This window comes from Phodopus roborovskii, unplaced genomic scaffold (assembly GCF_943737965.1).
Source record: "Phodopus roborovskii unplaced genomic scaffold, PHOROB, whole genome shotgun sequence".
Taxonomy (NCBI): domain Eukaryota; kingdom Metazoa; phylum Chordata; class Mammalia; order Rodentia; family Cricetidae; genus Phodopus; species Phodopus roborovskii.
Genome location: NW_026126636.1, coordinates 14524289 through 14537675, shown reverse-complemented (window position 1 = coordinate 14537675; position 13387 = coordinate 14524289). Strand labels below are relative to the sequence as shown.

The 13387-nt window shown below is 55.9% G+C and overlaps 1 protein-coding gene across 2 annotated transcripts; it reads left to right on the top strand.

Moving 5' to 3' along the window:
* The first annotated feature begins 908 nt into the window (after window positions 1-908).
* On the top strand, window positions 909-11766 carry Znf865 (zinc finger protein 865). Of its 2 annotated transcripts, none has more exons than XM_051206916.1 (2): window positions 909-1004; window positions 8146-11765. In XM_051206916.1, exon 2 carries the CDS (start codon window positions 8173-8175, stop codon window positions 11344-11346), a length of 3174 nt encoding a protein of 1057 aa, XP_051062873.1. In that variant the 5' UTR covers window positions 909-1004; window positions 8146-8172; the 3' UTR covers window positions 11347-11765. The 2 variants fall into 2 exon arrangements, with proteins under 2 accessions (XP_051062873.1, XP_051062872.1); XM_051206915.1 differs by lacking the exon at window positions 909-1004 and adding an exon at window positions 2867-2978 and having other exon boundaries at window positions 8146-11766.
* The last annotated feature ends 1621 nt before the right edge of the window (window positions 11767-13387 follow it).

Here is a 13387-nt window from a genome sequence, read left to right as displayed (position 1 = left end):
CCTACAGAGCGAGTTCTAGGGCAGACTCCAAAACTAAACCGAGAAACCCTGTCTTGAATCCCCGTCCCCAGAGAGAGAAAAGGTGTGCATCAAAAGTGTTTCTCAACTCTAAAATCCACTGGGTTAAGGAGCATCACGCGGATTGATGCCAATGGTTGGAAATAACTGAATGCTTCCAAGGTGCAAAGTGGAACCACAAACATACAAATTACTAGAGACCATACCCCGTAACCCCAGCGTTCCCAAAGGCCCTGACAGGAGGATTGCCGCAAATCTGAGGCCAGTATGGCCTACTCAGGAGTTCGAGGCCACCACGGAGCCACAGTCTCAAAAGAAGACCATGTCTCAAAAGAAGAAATTAAAAAGTTTAAAAAAAAAAAAAAAAAAAAAGCGATCTCCCTTACAAACGCAAGAGGCGGTGCACAGCGTTTTGTGCCAGAGACGGGACTCGGAAGGGGGCGTGGTCTTTGGGTGTGGCCTGGGCGGGAGAGTGGAATTCCTAAAGTAAGGGGTTTGGAGCGAAGAAGAATAGAGAGCGATCTGAACCGGAGGGGGCAGCGAAAGGAATCGAACCAACCTAGACCAAGACGTTCGGGAGTGGGCGTGGCCGCCCCGGGGTGGGGCGGGGCTCAGGGTGTGTCCTAGCCGGATGCCTGGAGCCTGTGGGTGGCGCCCTGAGAAGAAGCGGTCGCGGTGAGCGCAGGCGCACCAGGCTCCGCTCGCCCACCGGAAGCGGCCTGGGCTGTCCCCCCCCCGTGCCCCCCTCCGTCCCGCGTCGTCGTAATTTCCCTTGCCCGTTCCCCCGCCGCCATCCTCCACGCCGTCGCTTCGGGGGGGGGTGTGGGGGGGAAACTGGCGCGACTTCCGCTTCCGGGCAGGAGGCGCGGGGCTATGGGGAGTGAGGGGGGAAGGGGCGGCACTTCCGGTTGGGCCCTCGGGTCTCCCCGGAGCGGCGGCACCTCCTCCGCCTCCTCAGCCTCCTCCCGGCGGAGACCCCGGCGCCGGTGAGTGACTGGATGCGCGGCCCGGGGGCCGGGGATGCTCGGGGGCGGGGGCCCTGGCCCTGGCCTGCCGCGGTCCCCAGCACGCACCCCTACCCCCAGCACGCCAGCGCTCCACCGCCGGCCCGAGCCAGGGGCTCCCGATCGCTCCAGAGATCGAACCCCCCACCCACCCCTCACCGTGGGATGGCCACCAGCGCGTGCGTTTCCATTCGTAACGAACCTCTCCAGTGCCGGGGCCCCCCGCGGATCCTCTCCCCGCAGCCTCGGCAGCTCCCTCCACCAGAGCCTCCCCGGGCATCGGCATTGCCCTGCTTGCGGGGCAGCTGCCCGGGAGCCCTCCCTCCGTCCCTGTCCTCCTGTAGGAGTGTCCCCGGGGTGGGTTGGGGGTGTTGCATTAGTACTTTTGACGAGAGTTCCACCCCCACTATGTCTGGCCAAACACAGCCCATCCCCAATGCCTTCTTTGTGGGTGCAAACATATTTTCCATTCTGGCCTATGCCAAGAGTGTTTTTTTTTTTTTTTTTTTAATCCTTTCCTGCAACCCCCACCCCCCAAAAGGACCTCTTCAAATCCAGCTCCCTCCAGAGTCATTCCCCCCGTTTAGGGACAAACATCTGCCCACTTAGCATCAGGCTCTCGTGAAACACTTCCGCTCCACTTCCCTCCCTCATCCTGGCCTCTGCTGTCCCGGAACAATGCAAGTTAGCAGGCAGTGTTCCTTTATGGGAGCATCAGCAACTCTTGTTCCCCACCTTTAGCCAACTCTCATGACATTGTCCCAAACTTCCTAGGAAAGACCCTGGCGCTGCTTAGGTCCTTTCCCATAGGTTCTTATCCGTCTCGGAACGAATACCACCATCCTCTAGGCCCAGGTCATGCAGTTGTGCAGGGGAGAGATGCAATTAGCCCTAATTTTACTGGGGTTGGCAGCCTAGTTGATAGGCAGATCAGAAACAAACTGCGCTGCTCGGTGGGTCTTCTGCGAGTGTGGTGAGCTATTCCCAGAGGTGGATGCTGAGACACGAGGTTTTTTAGTCATGCCATTCAACGATCCGGGGGACGGCTGGTGCAGAATTCCAGAGGTAACAGTGATGTGTGGACAAAGCCGCAGTGAATTTGGAGCAGAAGCGAAGGAGAGAAGGCTTGCTCCCAGAGAGCCTTGGGATAAAATGCCTGGCGTTTGTCAGTTCTACCAGGCTTGTAAGAGTCTTCCAGCATCCACTGTTCCCTATTCACTCCTAAACACTTTCGACACCTGGTTAGTGAGCATCTACTTAATACAGATGATAAGATGGGCAAAAATTCCTATCCATATAGAGTGCCTGTGCTAGTTGAGAAGGCAGACATTAGAAATGAAGCTACGTGGGGCTAGGGGACATAGTTCAGTCAGTAAAGTGTTTGGTCCTGAATTTAGATTCCCAGCGCTTACATAAATAAAATGGGCATAGTGGCACACGCCTGTAATCCCAGCATTGGGAGGATTCTTGGAGCTCACTGGCTAGTTCCACATCGAATGAAAGACTGTTTCAACGAAGCAAGGAAAGATCGAGGAGGCTTCACAACATTGGCCCAGGCCTCCACACCCTCACGTGCAAACATACCACACACACACACACACACACACACGAGGACAGCTGCCGGGGCTGGCTGGGGCATCACTAAGGCCACATGGGCTGTGTCATGCCGTCTTGCTCCCTGGGTAAGCCACAGAGCAGAAAGTTTGGTCCTAGACTGCTGTGGCCCACCATGGAGCTGCTGACAGCTTCCTTACCTTGCAGGTGGAGGGACTAAGAGTATGAGCTGGGGACTTTACTAGACTCGCCTTTTCTCACCCTGTTTGTCTAGCCTTGTTCCTTCGCTTATTCAGTAGTAGGTATCAAGCTACCAGTGGGATGGTTCAGCAGGTAAAAGCTCTTGCTCCCAAGCCTTCTGACCTGAGTTCAGTCCCCAAAGGAAGGACAGGACTGACTCCTGTAAGTTGTCCTCTACGTGTATGCACACGCAAACAAATCTAACAAAGTTAAAAAAAAAAAATTTAAAGCCATTGGCAAGTTGGGTACTGTCCTAGGTCCTGAGGACAGAGTTAAGAACAAGTCTTGTTTCTGGGGCTGTGGAGTTGGCTCAGTGGTTAAAAGACTTGCCATAGAAGCCTAAGGGTCAGAGTTCAGACTCCCAGAACCCATCTGAATGCTAGTGAGTTGGGAGGTCTACCTGGGATCCCAAGTCTCAGGAGGCAGAAATAGGCTCGCCAGAGCAGTCTGGCTGGCCGGCCATATCTGTGTGCTCCGAGTTTGAGTGACATGCCCTTCTCTAGAGACCATTCCTAGCATCAAGTCTATGCATGCACATGTGTGCGCCTGCACACGTGAACATGGAAAAGGAAAGTCTTGGCATCAGAGAGGGAGACCAGTAGAAACATGGTCAGGACGGCAGAAGTCATGGGGTGCATTCAACACTGGTGAATGATTCAGAGGGAAATGAAGCTAGCTGGGGAGTGTGGGTCTGGGCAACAGGTGGTGTTGGCCACTCAAGCCCCACTGAGAAGACACCAATTGAACAGACAGGAAGCGGGTGAGGGAAGGAGAGTGTGGGGAGTTAATTTTGCCTGCAAAAGCTATCTGTAGTCTTGAAATACAGAGCTTGTGCATGCTTGTGGGGACCTGTGTGGTTCACTGGGAAGACTCTGGGTCTCACTGGGACGGGGTCACTAGGTTTTCAGCGGGAGGGCCGTGGTTTGGCCTTTATCCTCCCGCTGAGTGGGACAGCAGTACTTTTGAGAAAGTTGGGACTCTTAAATGGGACGCACCCTGTAAAGCAACAAGCACCACACTTTAGAATTCGGTGAACAGCAGCGGCTGGTCTGGACTTGGGCCAAACTGAGAGACGTGAATAGGAGTCAGAGAGAGGATGGGACAGCGGGTCGTGTGTGTGTGTGTGTGGGGGGGTTGGTTGCTTTTGTTTTTTGAGACAGGCTCTTTCTGTGTCACCTGGCTGTCTTGGTCACTCTAGACCAGCTGGCCTTCTTGCGTGCTGTTTTGTCCGCCTAACTTACCTGGGTTATGGGGGTCTGAGCTCCGCTTTCCAGTTCTGCATGGCTGAAGCTCTGCCCACTGGGCCATCTCCTTACCCCTGCTAACACTTGTGTTCTGGTGTGTGTCATGGGGGAGTCGCTTCCATTATAATTTCATTAACTCTTCCTTGACACAGGCCGCTTCAGAAAAGAGGCACATTGGGGCCGGAGAGATGCGCCCACAATTAGGAGCCCTTGCTGCTCTTGCAGAGAACCCAGCACCCACGTGGTGGCTCACAACCACCTGTGACCCAAATCCACATCATCTGACTACCTTTTCTGTCTTCCTCTTAGGCATGTGGGCAGTGCACTGACAGACACGCAGGGAGAACACATACATAAAATAAATATTTTAAAGAGAGGGAGCAATTTAAGACTTAAGTATAGGGCTGGCAAGCCTGGTGACCTGAGTTCAACCCTGAAACCTACTTGAAGTTAGAGGAGAGAGCAAACACCAACGTTGTCCTCTGACCACCACACGCCCTCTCACTCACTCTTTACCATATCACAGTAAATAACATTTAAATAAAAACAGACACTTCGATCCACTGGAAGGACGAGATGCCCTATTCCCAATAAGGATAATACATTCGGTCCCTCTTTAGTGACCCCTTCACTGTGGCCACGCACCTTACTTTACTGGTTGCAGAATACCTTTTCTGGGAGACACGTGAGCTCCATCTCTGCCAAGTGTCCCCTCTAAGGAGGGCCTAGTCCATTTGGTCTTATGTGCCTGACTTTGTGTGTGGGAGCATGGATGTGCGCTTGCGAGCCTGCAGAATCAGAGAGCCACTTCCGGCCGTGTCCCCTCACCTTCCTCCTTGCCGAGGCGCATGCTGGCCCAGCCCTCTGGTCTCTGTCTGCCATCTTGGTAGGAGAGTGCTTGGATTACAGATGCACACCACTCCTCCCCAATTCAAAAATGTGTATTTAGGGGATTGAGCTCAGCTTGCCAGGCTTATCCAGCAAATACCCACCCACTGAACCATCTTTTATAGCCCCTTATTTATTATTTGCCAAATATTTATCGATACAAACACCCACTACAATAAATTCCCCTCTGAGCACTGCTTTAGCTGCCTCTTTCCAATGTTGGCAATTGTGTTTTCAATTTCCTTTCTGATTGCTGTATAGCCCAGGCTGGCCCTGAACCTGCTGTGCAGCTGAGCCTGGTCTTGCCCTACTGGTCTCCCTATCTCTCACCTCTCAAGCGCGTGTGCCTTGACGCCTGGCTGTGCTCTCCTTTTCATTCATTGTTTCACATTCTCTAAATTCCCTCACGGTCTCTTCATGGTTCTCCTGGAGGAGGACAGATACTTGTTAAGTACCCACAGCTTGGCCACAGACGCATGGTGGTAGGTGCAAGGACGTAGCGGTAAAGAGAGCAGGCCACTTCCGTCCCTGCTCCCTTAGTTGAGAGGTCAGGCAGTAATAAAATCCATGCCACATACATGCCACATAGTACCTGATATGTTGGAGGCACTGACAGGTGGGTTATGGGCTAGAGGTGACAATATGAAAAGAAAAACCTGAGTGGCATTGGACGGCGGTCAGGGAGGGCGGCGTCATTGACTTCTGTTGAAGGATGTCCCAAGGCAGAAGAAGAATCTTGGGGATTTGTTGCTTTTTGAGACTGAGTCTCATGTATCCCAGGCTGGCCTCAAACTCACTATGTAGGCGAGACTAGCCTAGAATTCTGCCTCAGGTTCCCAAATGCCGGGATTATAGATGTTCACCACCATGCCTGGCTGAGTCTATTGAATAGTAACCCCCACACCTCCTGCTAGGTCCCTCATATAAATAGCCCAGAGAGCACCCCTAAAGAAGCTTCCTGTTGCCATAACTGTACCCTGCACCTCCCTCCATTTTCAGGGCCCAGCTCCTGGGGAAACCTCTTGCATCGGGGTTGGACTTTTCTCCTGGCTCTCACACCAGTCGCTCTACTGCAGACCTGCTCTGGGCAGCTTGAATTCACTAGATCTCTCTATGTGCTGGGGCTCTCACCTCCCCAGGAAAGAATAGGTGTCCGTCTAAGAGTTGTGACAAGGATCTGGTGGAAGGGCTTAGGACAGGCCAGTCTGTGACCACGGCCGCAGCAGCTGTCACTAAGGTCCTCACTCGCAGAGCAGGCTAAGCTGGTAGCTTCCCTTTACCACACCATCCCTGCCCTCCATAGCGCTGGACATTGTTTTCTGTTTCCTGCACTCTGGTGTCCCCTTCCTCGCTGGCTGAGTCCCTCACCTGGGTTCTGCATGCAGTCTCCGGTTGCTGTGCCTTTGGTTCTTCTGGAGCTTAGATTAAAATGGGGGGGCATGGGCTGTTGAATCTTGTCCAGGAACACTCAGAGCTGGATGCTAAAAATACCTAGTTCTGTGAGAGGTGCCGTGCCTTTCACCTGTGGGTGCTGAGAGCCAGCCAGGCAGACTGAACAAAGGTCCTCTCCCCCACAGCTCCTTAGCTTTCTAGTATGGCGTGATAAAGAAAACGAGGAGCAGAACTATTCGGGCAAGGGATGATGGGCAACAACGGGCCTTTCTCCCACTGACTTCAAAAGCTCAGCGGGGCTGCTGTGTCCGAGAACACAGGAGTGAACTCCGGAAGTTGAGGTCCCATTGAGGAGCGAGGACAAAAAGACAGCGGGAATGGAAAAGACACTGTAAGGGTGGTTGGTGCAAGAGCCCGCCTGCCTGCCAGGAGGGTTAAGATGAACCTAGTCAAAAGACAGGAATCTAGGTCTGCCCAGGTGTGTGATGTCATCACTGATGGCACACACAGCAGGCACGGGGGTGGGAGGCACGCTGCTGATCACTCGCCAAGCAGAGGTTCAGACGCTCAGATCCCATTGTAAATGTGGAGAAAGCATGGGTTCTAGCAGAGATCAGATCAGAACCCAGGTCTGCCCGGGTCTGTGCATGTATCCCATGGCTTTGAGCTAGCTGCCTTCCAGGAATGCAGGCTGTAACTCGTGCTGTAACTAACTTTGCCCCAGGCTAGTGGATTTTCCTCTCCACTTTGCATTTAAAGAATATTACCTCTTCCCCAGTATTGAGCTCCTACCCAGTTTTCTTGGCTTCCCTATTTCTGCTACTGGAATAGATACTATCAATTAGTAGAAGGCATTACCACATACCGAGTGCTTACAAGTTGCCAGGAGGAGCCTTCCACATGTTAATATCAGCACGTTGAATCTTTACCATCCTGTGCTTCATAGAACCCGCTTGCCCTAGCCCTTGACCTCTTCCTGCCCCTCCCTCCCTCCCTCCCTTCTTCCTTCCCTCCCTCTCTCCCCACACCACAAAATTAGCTCAAACTTGGAGCAATCTCAGCCTGCTGAATGCTTGATCACAGTGGTGTTGGAGGCAGAGGTTCAGACATTTTCCGGTGGTCACACAGCTAGAAAGGTGGGGGGGGGGGGCAATGGCGGTGCACACCTTTAATCCCAGCACTCTGGAGGCAGAGGCAGGTGGATCTGAACCAAGGCCAGCCTGCTCTACAGAGTGAGTTCCAGAACAGCCAGGGCTACAGAGAGAAACCTTGTCTCAAAAAAAAAAAAAAAAAAAAAAAAAAAAAAAAAAAAAAGACAAAAGGGGCGGGGGAGGGACTGGGCTTAGATTCCCGAAGCTACCGTCGTAACCATTCAGCTGGGTCTATTCTTATCCTCATTTTATACTGGCAAAACCTGAGAGGATTGAGACCAGAGGAAAGTATGGGGAGGGTGTGGAGGGAAACGCCACCTAGAGCAGGAGAGGTTCTGAACCCCCGCCCATCACCACCACCATCACCAAGGTCCTAGGGAAATTAGTCTGGGGAGAGACAGCAGGTGCCTACAGGCGCATGGAGAAGACAGTCTGAGGATGGCTAGGGAGGTGTGTGAAATCCCAGGGAAAGATGGATAAGATTGGGAGGAGGCTAGGAATGACCCTGGGTCCACACAGGTAAGAGGAAAACGGATGTATGGGCAGAATGTCAGGCGAGCTAAGAGAATGGCGCTGGTGCAGGAGGTGGACGTCGTTCCCTTTGCCTGCTGCCCTCGGGCTCCCCTTGCTCAGTCCCCATCCTCTTCTTCACAGGGTCTCCCTTCTCTCCACCGGCCAGAGATGGAGGCAAACCAGGCAGGCAGCGGTGCCGGGGGTGGCGGGAACAGCGGCATCGGGGGCGAGGACGGGGTCCACTTCCAGAGTTACCCCTTTGACTTCCTGGAATTCCTCAACCATCAGCGCTTTGAGCCCATGGAGCTGTACGGGGAGCATGCCAAAGCAGTGGCGGCCCTGCCCTGCACCCCGGGGCCCCCGCCCCAGCCCCCACCCCAGCCTCCTCCGCCCCAGTATGACTACCCACCCCAGTCCAGTTTCAAACCCAAGGCGGAGGCTCCTTCCTCATCCTCCTCGTCATCATCTTCCTCCTCATCTTCCTCATCTTCATCTTCTTCATCCTCTTCCCAAGCCAAGAAGCTGGATCCGCCATTGCCGCCCACCTTCGGGGCGCCACCCCCTCCACTCTTTGACGCTGCCTTCCCTGCCCCGCAATGGGGAATTGTCGACCTCTCTGGGCACCAGCACCTGTTTGGAACCCTGAAACGAGGAGGGCCCACGCCTGGGCCTGGGGTGGCCTCAGGTCTGGGCACTCCCACCGGGACCCCTGGGCCACTTCCCACACCTACGCAGACCCCACCTGGGCCCGCGGTAGGGGCGGCCTGCGACCCGGCCAAGGACGAGAAGGGCTACTTCCGCAGACTGAAGTACCTGATGGAGCGTCGTTTCCCTTGCGGCGTGTGCCAGAAGTCCTTCAAACAGTCCTCACATCTGGTCCAGCACATGCTGGTGCACTCTGGGGAGAGGCCGTACGAATGCGGTGTCTGTGGCCGCACCTACAACCACGTCTCCAGTCTCATCCGACACCGTCGCTGCCACAAGGACGTGCCACCAACTGCTGGGGGTCCGCCGCAGCCCGGGCCCCCGCTTCCTTCGCTGGGCCTCCCGGTACCCACAGCCAGTGCCACAGCCACCTCCGCCCCTGGCGCAGTGTCCTCTGGTCCCTCAGCCACACCTGCAGCGCCTGCCACCACCTCCACGGATGGGAATGCCACTCCCTCTGCCCCAGCCGGGGTGGCCATGCCTCCCCCCAACACTGCCGGTGGGGAGGGTCCGTTTGCCTGCCCCCTCTGCTGGAAGGTTTTCAAGAAGCCTAGCCACCTCCACCAGCACCAGATCATCCACACCGGCGAGAAGCCCTTCTCCTGCTCCGTGTGCAGCAAAAGCTTTAACCGGAGGGAGAGCCTCAAGCGGCATGTGAAGACGCACTCGGCCGACCTGCTGCGCCTGCCCTGCGGCATCTGTGGCAAGGCCTTCCGCGATGCCTCCTACCTCCTCAAGCACCAGGCGGCCCACGCAGGGGCCGGGGCCCCGCGGCCGGTGTACCCGTGCGACCTGTGCGGGAAGACCTACTCGGCACCACAGAGCCTGCTGCGGCACAAGGCCGCGCACGCGCCACCTGTGGCCACCGAGCCGGCCAAGGACGGGGCGGCCTCAGTCCCGCAGCCGCCTCCCACCTTCCCCCCGGGCCCCTACCTCCTGCCCGCGGACCCGACCACCACGGACGAGAAAGCCACCGCTGCTGCCGCGGCCGTGGTGTATGGTGCGATGCCTGTCCCGCTTCTGGGCGCGCACCCGCTGCTGCTCGGTGGTGCCGGGAACGGCGGCGCGGGCGCCGGGGGCACGGGCCCGGGCAAGACGTTCTGCTGTGGCATCTGTGGGCGGGCGTTCGGGCGCCGCGAGACCCTGAAGCGCCACGAGCGCATCCACACCGGCGAGAAGCCCCACCAGTGTCCAGTGTGCGGCAAGCGCTTCCGTGAGTCCTTCCACCTGAGCAAGCACCACGTGGTGCACACCCGGGAGCGGCCCTACAAGTGCGAGCTGTGCGGCAAGGTCTTCGGCTACCCGCAGAGCCTCACGCGCCATCGCCAGGTGCACCGGCTGCAGCTGCCCTGTGCCCTGGCTGGAGCCACGGGCCTCGGCACGGGCCAGGGGACCACGGGGGCCTGTGGACCCGGGGCTGCCGGCGCTTCGGGTGGGCCCGCCGATGGTCTGAGCTACGCCTGCTCAGACTGTGGGGAACATTTCCCGGATCTCTTTCATGTCATGAGCCACAAGGAAGCCCACATGTCAGAGAAGCCATACGGCTGTGACGCCTGCGGCAAGACCTTCGGCTTCATCGAGAACCTCATGTGGCACAAGCTGGTCCACCAGGCTGCCCCGGAGCGTCTTCTGCCGCCGACACCCAGTGCCCCCCAGTCCTCTGATAGTTCCAGCGGCGGCACCGATGCATCCAGCGTGCTGGACAACGGACTGGCTGGAGAGGTGGGGGCGGCTGTGGCCGCGCTGGCCGGGGTGTCTGGGGGCGGCGAGGATTCGGGTGGGACAACGGTGACCGGAGGGGGTGGCGGGGCCACTTCAGGCGCTGAGCGCTTCAGCTGTGCCACCTGCGGCCAGAGCTTCAAGCATTTCCTGGGTTTGGTGACTCACAAGTATGTGCACCTGGTGCGCAGGACCCTGGGTTGCGGCCTCTGCGGCCAGAGCTTTGCGGGCGCGTACGACCTGCTCCTGCACCGCCGAAGCCACCGGCAGAAGCGGGGCTTCCGCTGCCCGGTGTGTGGGAAGCGCTTCTGGGAGGCGGCCCTGCTGATGCGCCACCAGCGCTGTCACACAGAGCAGCGGCCCTACCGGTGCGGCGTGTGCGGCAGAGGCTTCCTGCGCTCCTGGTACCTGCGGCAGCACCGAGTGGTGCACACTGGCGAGCGCGCCTTCAAGTGTGGCGTGTGCGCCAAGCGCTTTGCGCAGTCCTCCAGCCTGGCGGAGCACCGGCGACTGCACGCCGTGGCTCGGCCTCAACGCTGTGGTGCCTGCGGCAAGACCTTCCGCTACCGCTCCAACCTGCTGGAGCACCAGCGGCTGCACCTGGGCGAGCGCGCCTACCGTTGCGAGCACTGCGGCAAGGGCTTCTTCTACCTGAGCTCCGTGTTGCGCCACCAGCGTGCCCATGAGCCCCCACGGCCCGAGCTGCGCTGTCCTGCCTGTCTCAAGGCCTTCAAGGATCCTGGCTACTTCCGGAAGCACCTGGCTGCCCATCAGGGCGGCAGGCCCTTCCGCTGCTCCTCCTGCGGCGAGGGGTTCGCCAACACCTACGGTCTGAAGAAACACCGCTTGATGCACAAGGCTGAGGGTCTTGGGGGCCCCGGAACGGGTGGGAGCACCTTAGCCGGGAAGGACCCCTGACCAGGGGGCTTCGATACGCCACTCGCCACTCCAATCAGATGTTCCCTTCTGAACACCTCCCCCCCCCCCTTTCTGGGGCTGCTGGTCAGACTCTCCCCGCCCCCTTTACTGTTACCCTTTCTAAAGAACTACAGCTGGTCTAGCTTCCTTCCGATCCCATGCCCTATAAATTGAAGATTAAATTGCTCCAATCCCAGGCCGTTGTGGCCCTTCGTCTTTCGTCAGTCAGACACTGAACTTGATCCTCCGTCCAGCCTTCTTTTGTGAACCTCATCTGCTACCCAGCAGCGTTTTGGCTCCAACGAGCTGTGGTGGAGATGGGTCTGAATTACCCAATGCCTCCACTTCCTTTGGGATCTGGCTGGACAGTGGACGATGAACAGAGTTGGGAGGGCACAGGTGGGGGTCTGGGTGCTCTTGGACTGGGGGGTGGGGGGAACAGACGCCGCTTGTACAGAGCAGAGAACAATAAATCGTATCAACAGGGCCGCTTGGGTCTGTGCTTGCTGTCCCTGGGGGATTCCGATGGCCAGACGGACCCACACCACCTCACTGTTCTTCATCTGGTATGAGCGAGGATTTGCCTGTGACCTGGGCAAGTGGACACAGGTAAGTAGATCTCTCAGGAACTGATAATAGAGATTCCGAGGCTCCCCTTCACGACCGGAAGCCAAGTCCCGACCTGGGCACTAGGGGAAAATGAATGGAGTGGACATGACATTCACAGTCCAGTAGACCGGGAGAGCACGTCTGTGGAACTTACCACAGTCTGCAGACTGAGACAGGATCTCATGTATTTGAGGTTGGCTATAGACTTGCTGTGGAGGTAAGAATAGCCTTGATTTTTTTTTTTTTTTTTTTTTTTTTTTTTTTTTTTGAGACAGGGTCTCTGTATGTAACCCTTGGCTGTTCTGGAACTCTGTGTAGAACAGACTGGCCTTGAACTCACTGCCTCTGCCTCCCTGGTACTGACGTTAAAGTTGTGCACCACAACTGACTAACCTTGAACTTTTTTGTATTTAGATTTTTTTTTTTTTATTTAAAGAAATTATTTGTATGGTTATTTTGACTGCATGTATTTTGTGGACCACTTGGTGCCTGGTGCCCGTGGAGGCCAGAAGAGGCCATTGGATGCTCTGGACCTAGAGCCACAGGTGGTTGTGAGCTACCATTGGGTACTGGGAGTCAAACCATGACCCTCCGGAAGAGCAGGTAGTCCTCTTTACTGCCGAGCTACCCCTCCGGCCCAAATTTTATAATTTTATTTTTATTCTCAATTTAATACATGTATGTATATGTGCACACATACACGCACGCACAGGACTCGGGTTGTGTCTATGCAACCCCACTCTGGTCTTAGCCCTTTCGCCCTCCTGCTGGCCCTGCTCTTTCCAGCAAGCTCGTCTACGTCCCTGTCTTCTATTCTCTTGGTGATCCACTGTGTGTAGTCAGGGTTGCTTGCATCAACATGAGTTGGAAGGCTTATTTACCAGAGCAAGGGCAGCTACCTTACCAATACCTGCACCCCTGAGGTCACTGTTGGAAGGTCCTACAAGAACAGATGAGAAAAAGTGCTTAACTGCTCAGTATGGGAGACTGATCAGAAAAGGCCAGGGAAGAAGGTAGCTTAAGGAACCTGTGTAGGTTTCTAGCTTCAGCGGAGGGGCTAATGAGATGGGAAGCAGTTCTTTAGAGGAAATGATGAGGTTTTTTTTTTTTTTTTTTTTTTTTTTTTTGCTTTGGCTTTGGTTTTTTTAATCACGAATACAGTGTTCTGCCTGCATGTATGCCTGCAGGTCAGAAGAGGGTACCACACCTCATTATAGAGGTTTGTGAGCCACATGTGGTTGCTGGGAATTGAACTCAGGACCTCTGAAAGAGCAGCCAGTGCTCTTAACCACTGAGCCATCTCTTCTGCCCTGGAAATGGTGAGTTTTATTTTGCATCATCTGAGGGCCATCTCTTGGGGGATGCTGGATGAACAAGGACTGAACTAGCAGCAAACACATCTTCTCCATGAGAAAGTCAAGGACTTATGAGT

What these genes read in the sequence shown, in the direction of transcription:
- Znf865 (XM_051206915.1), top strand. Translation starts at nt 2,898, where the DNA reads ATGGTTCAGCAGGTAAAAGCTCTTGCTCCCAAGCCTTCTGACCTGAGT. An exon ending in GAAGGACAGGACTGACTCCT is followed by an intron (nt 2,979 to 8,145) that starts GTAAGTTGTCCT and finishes TCTTCTTCACAG; the next exon opens with GGTCTCCCTTCTCTCCACCG.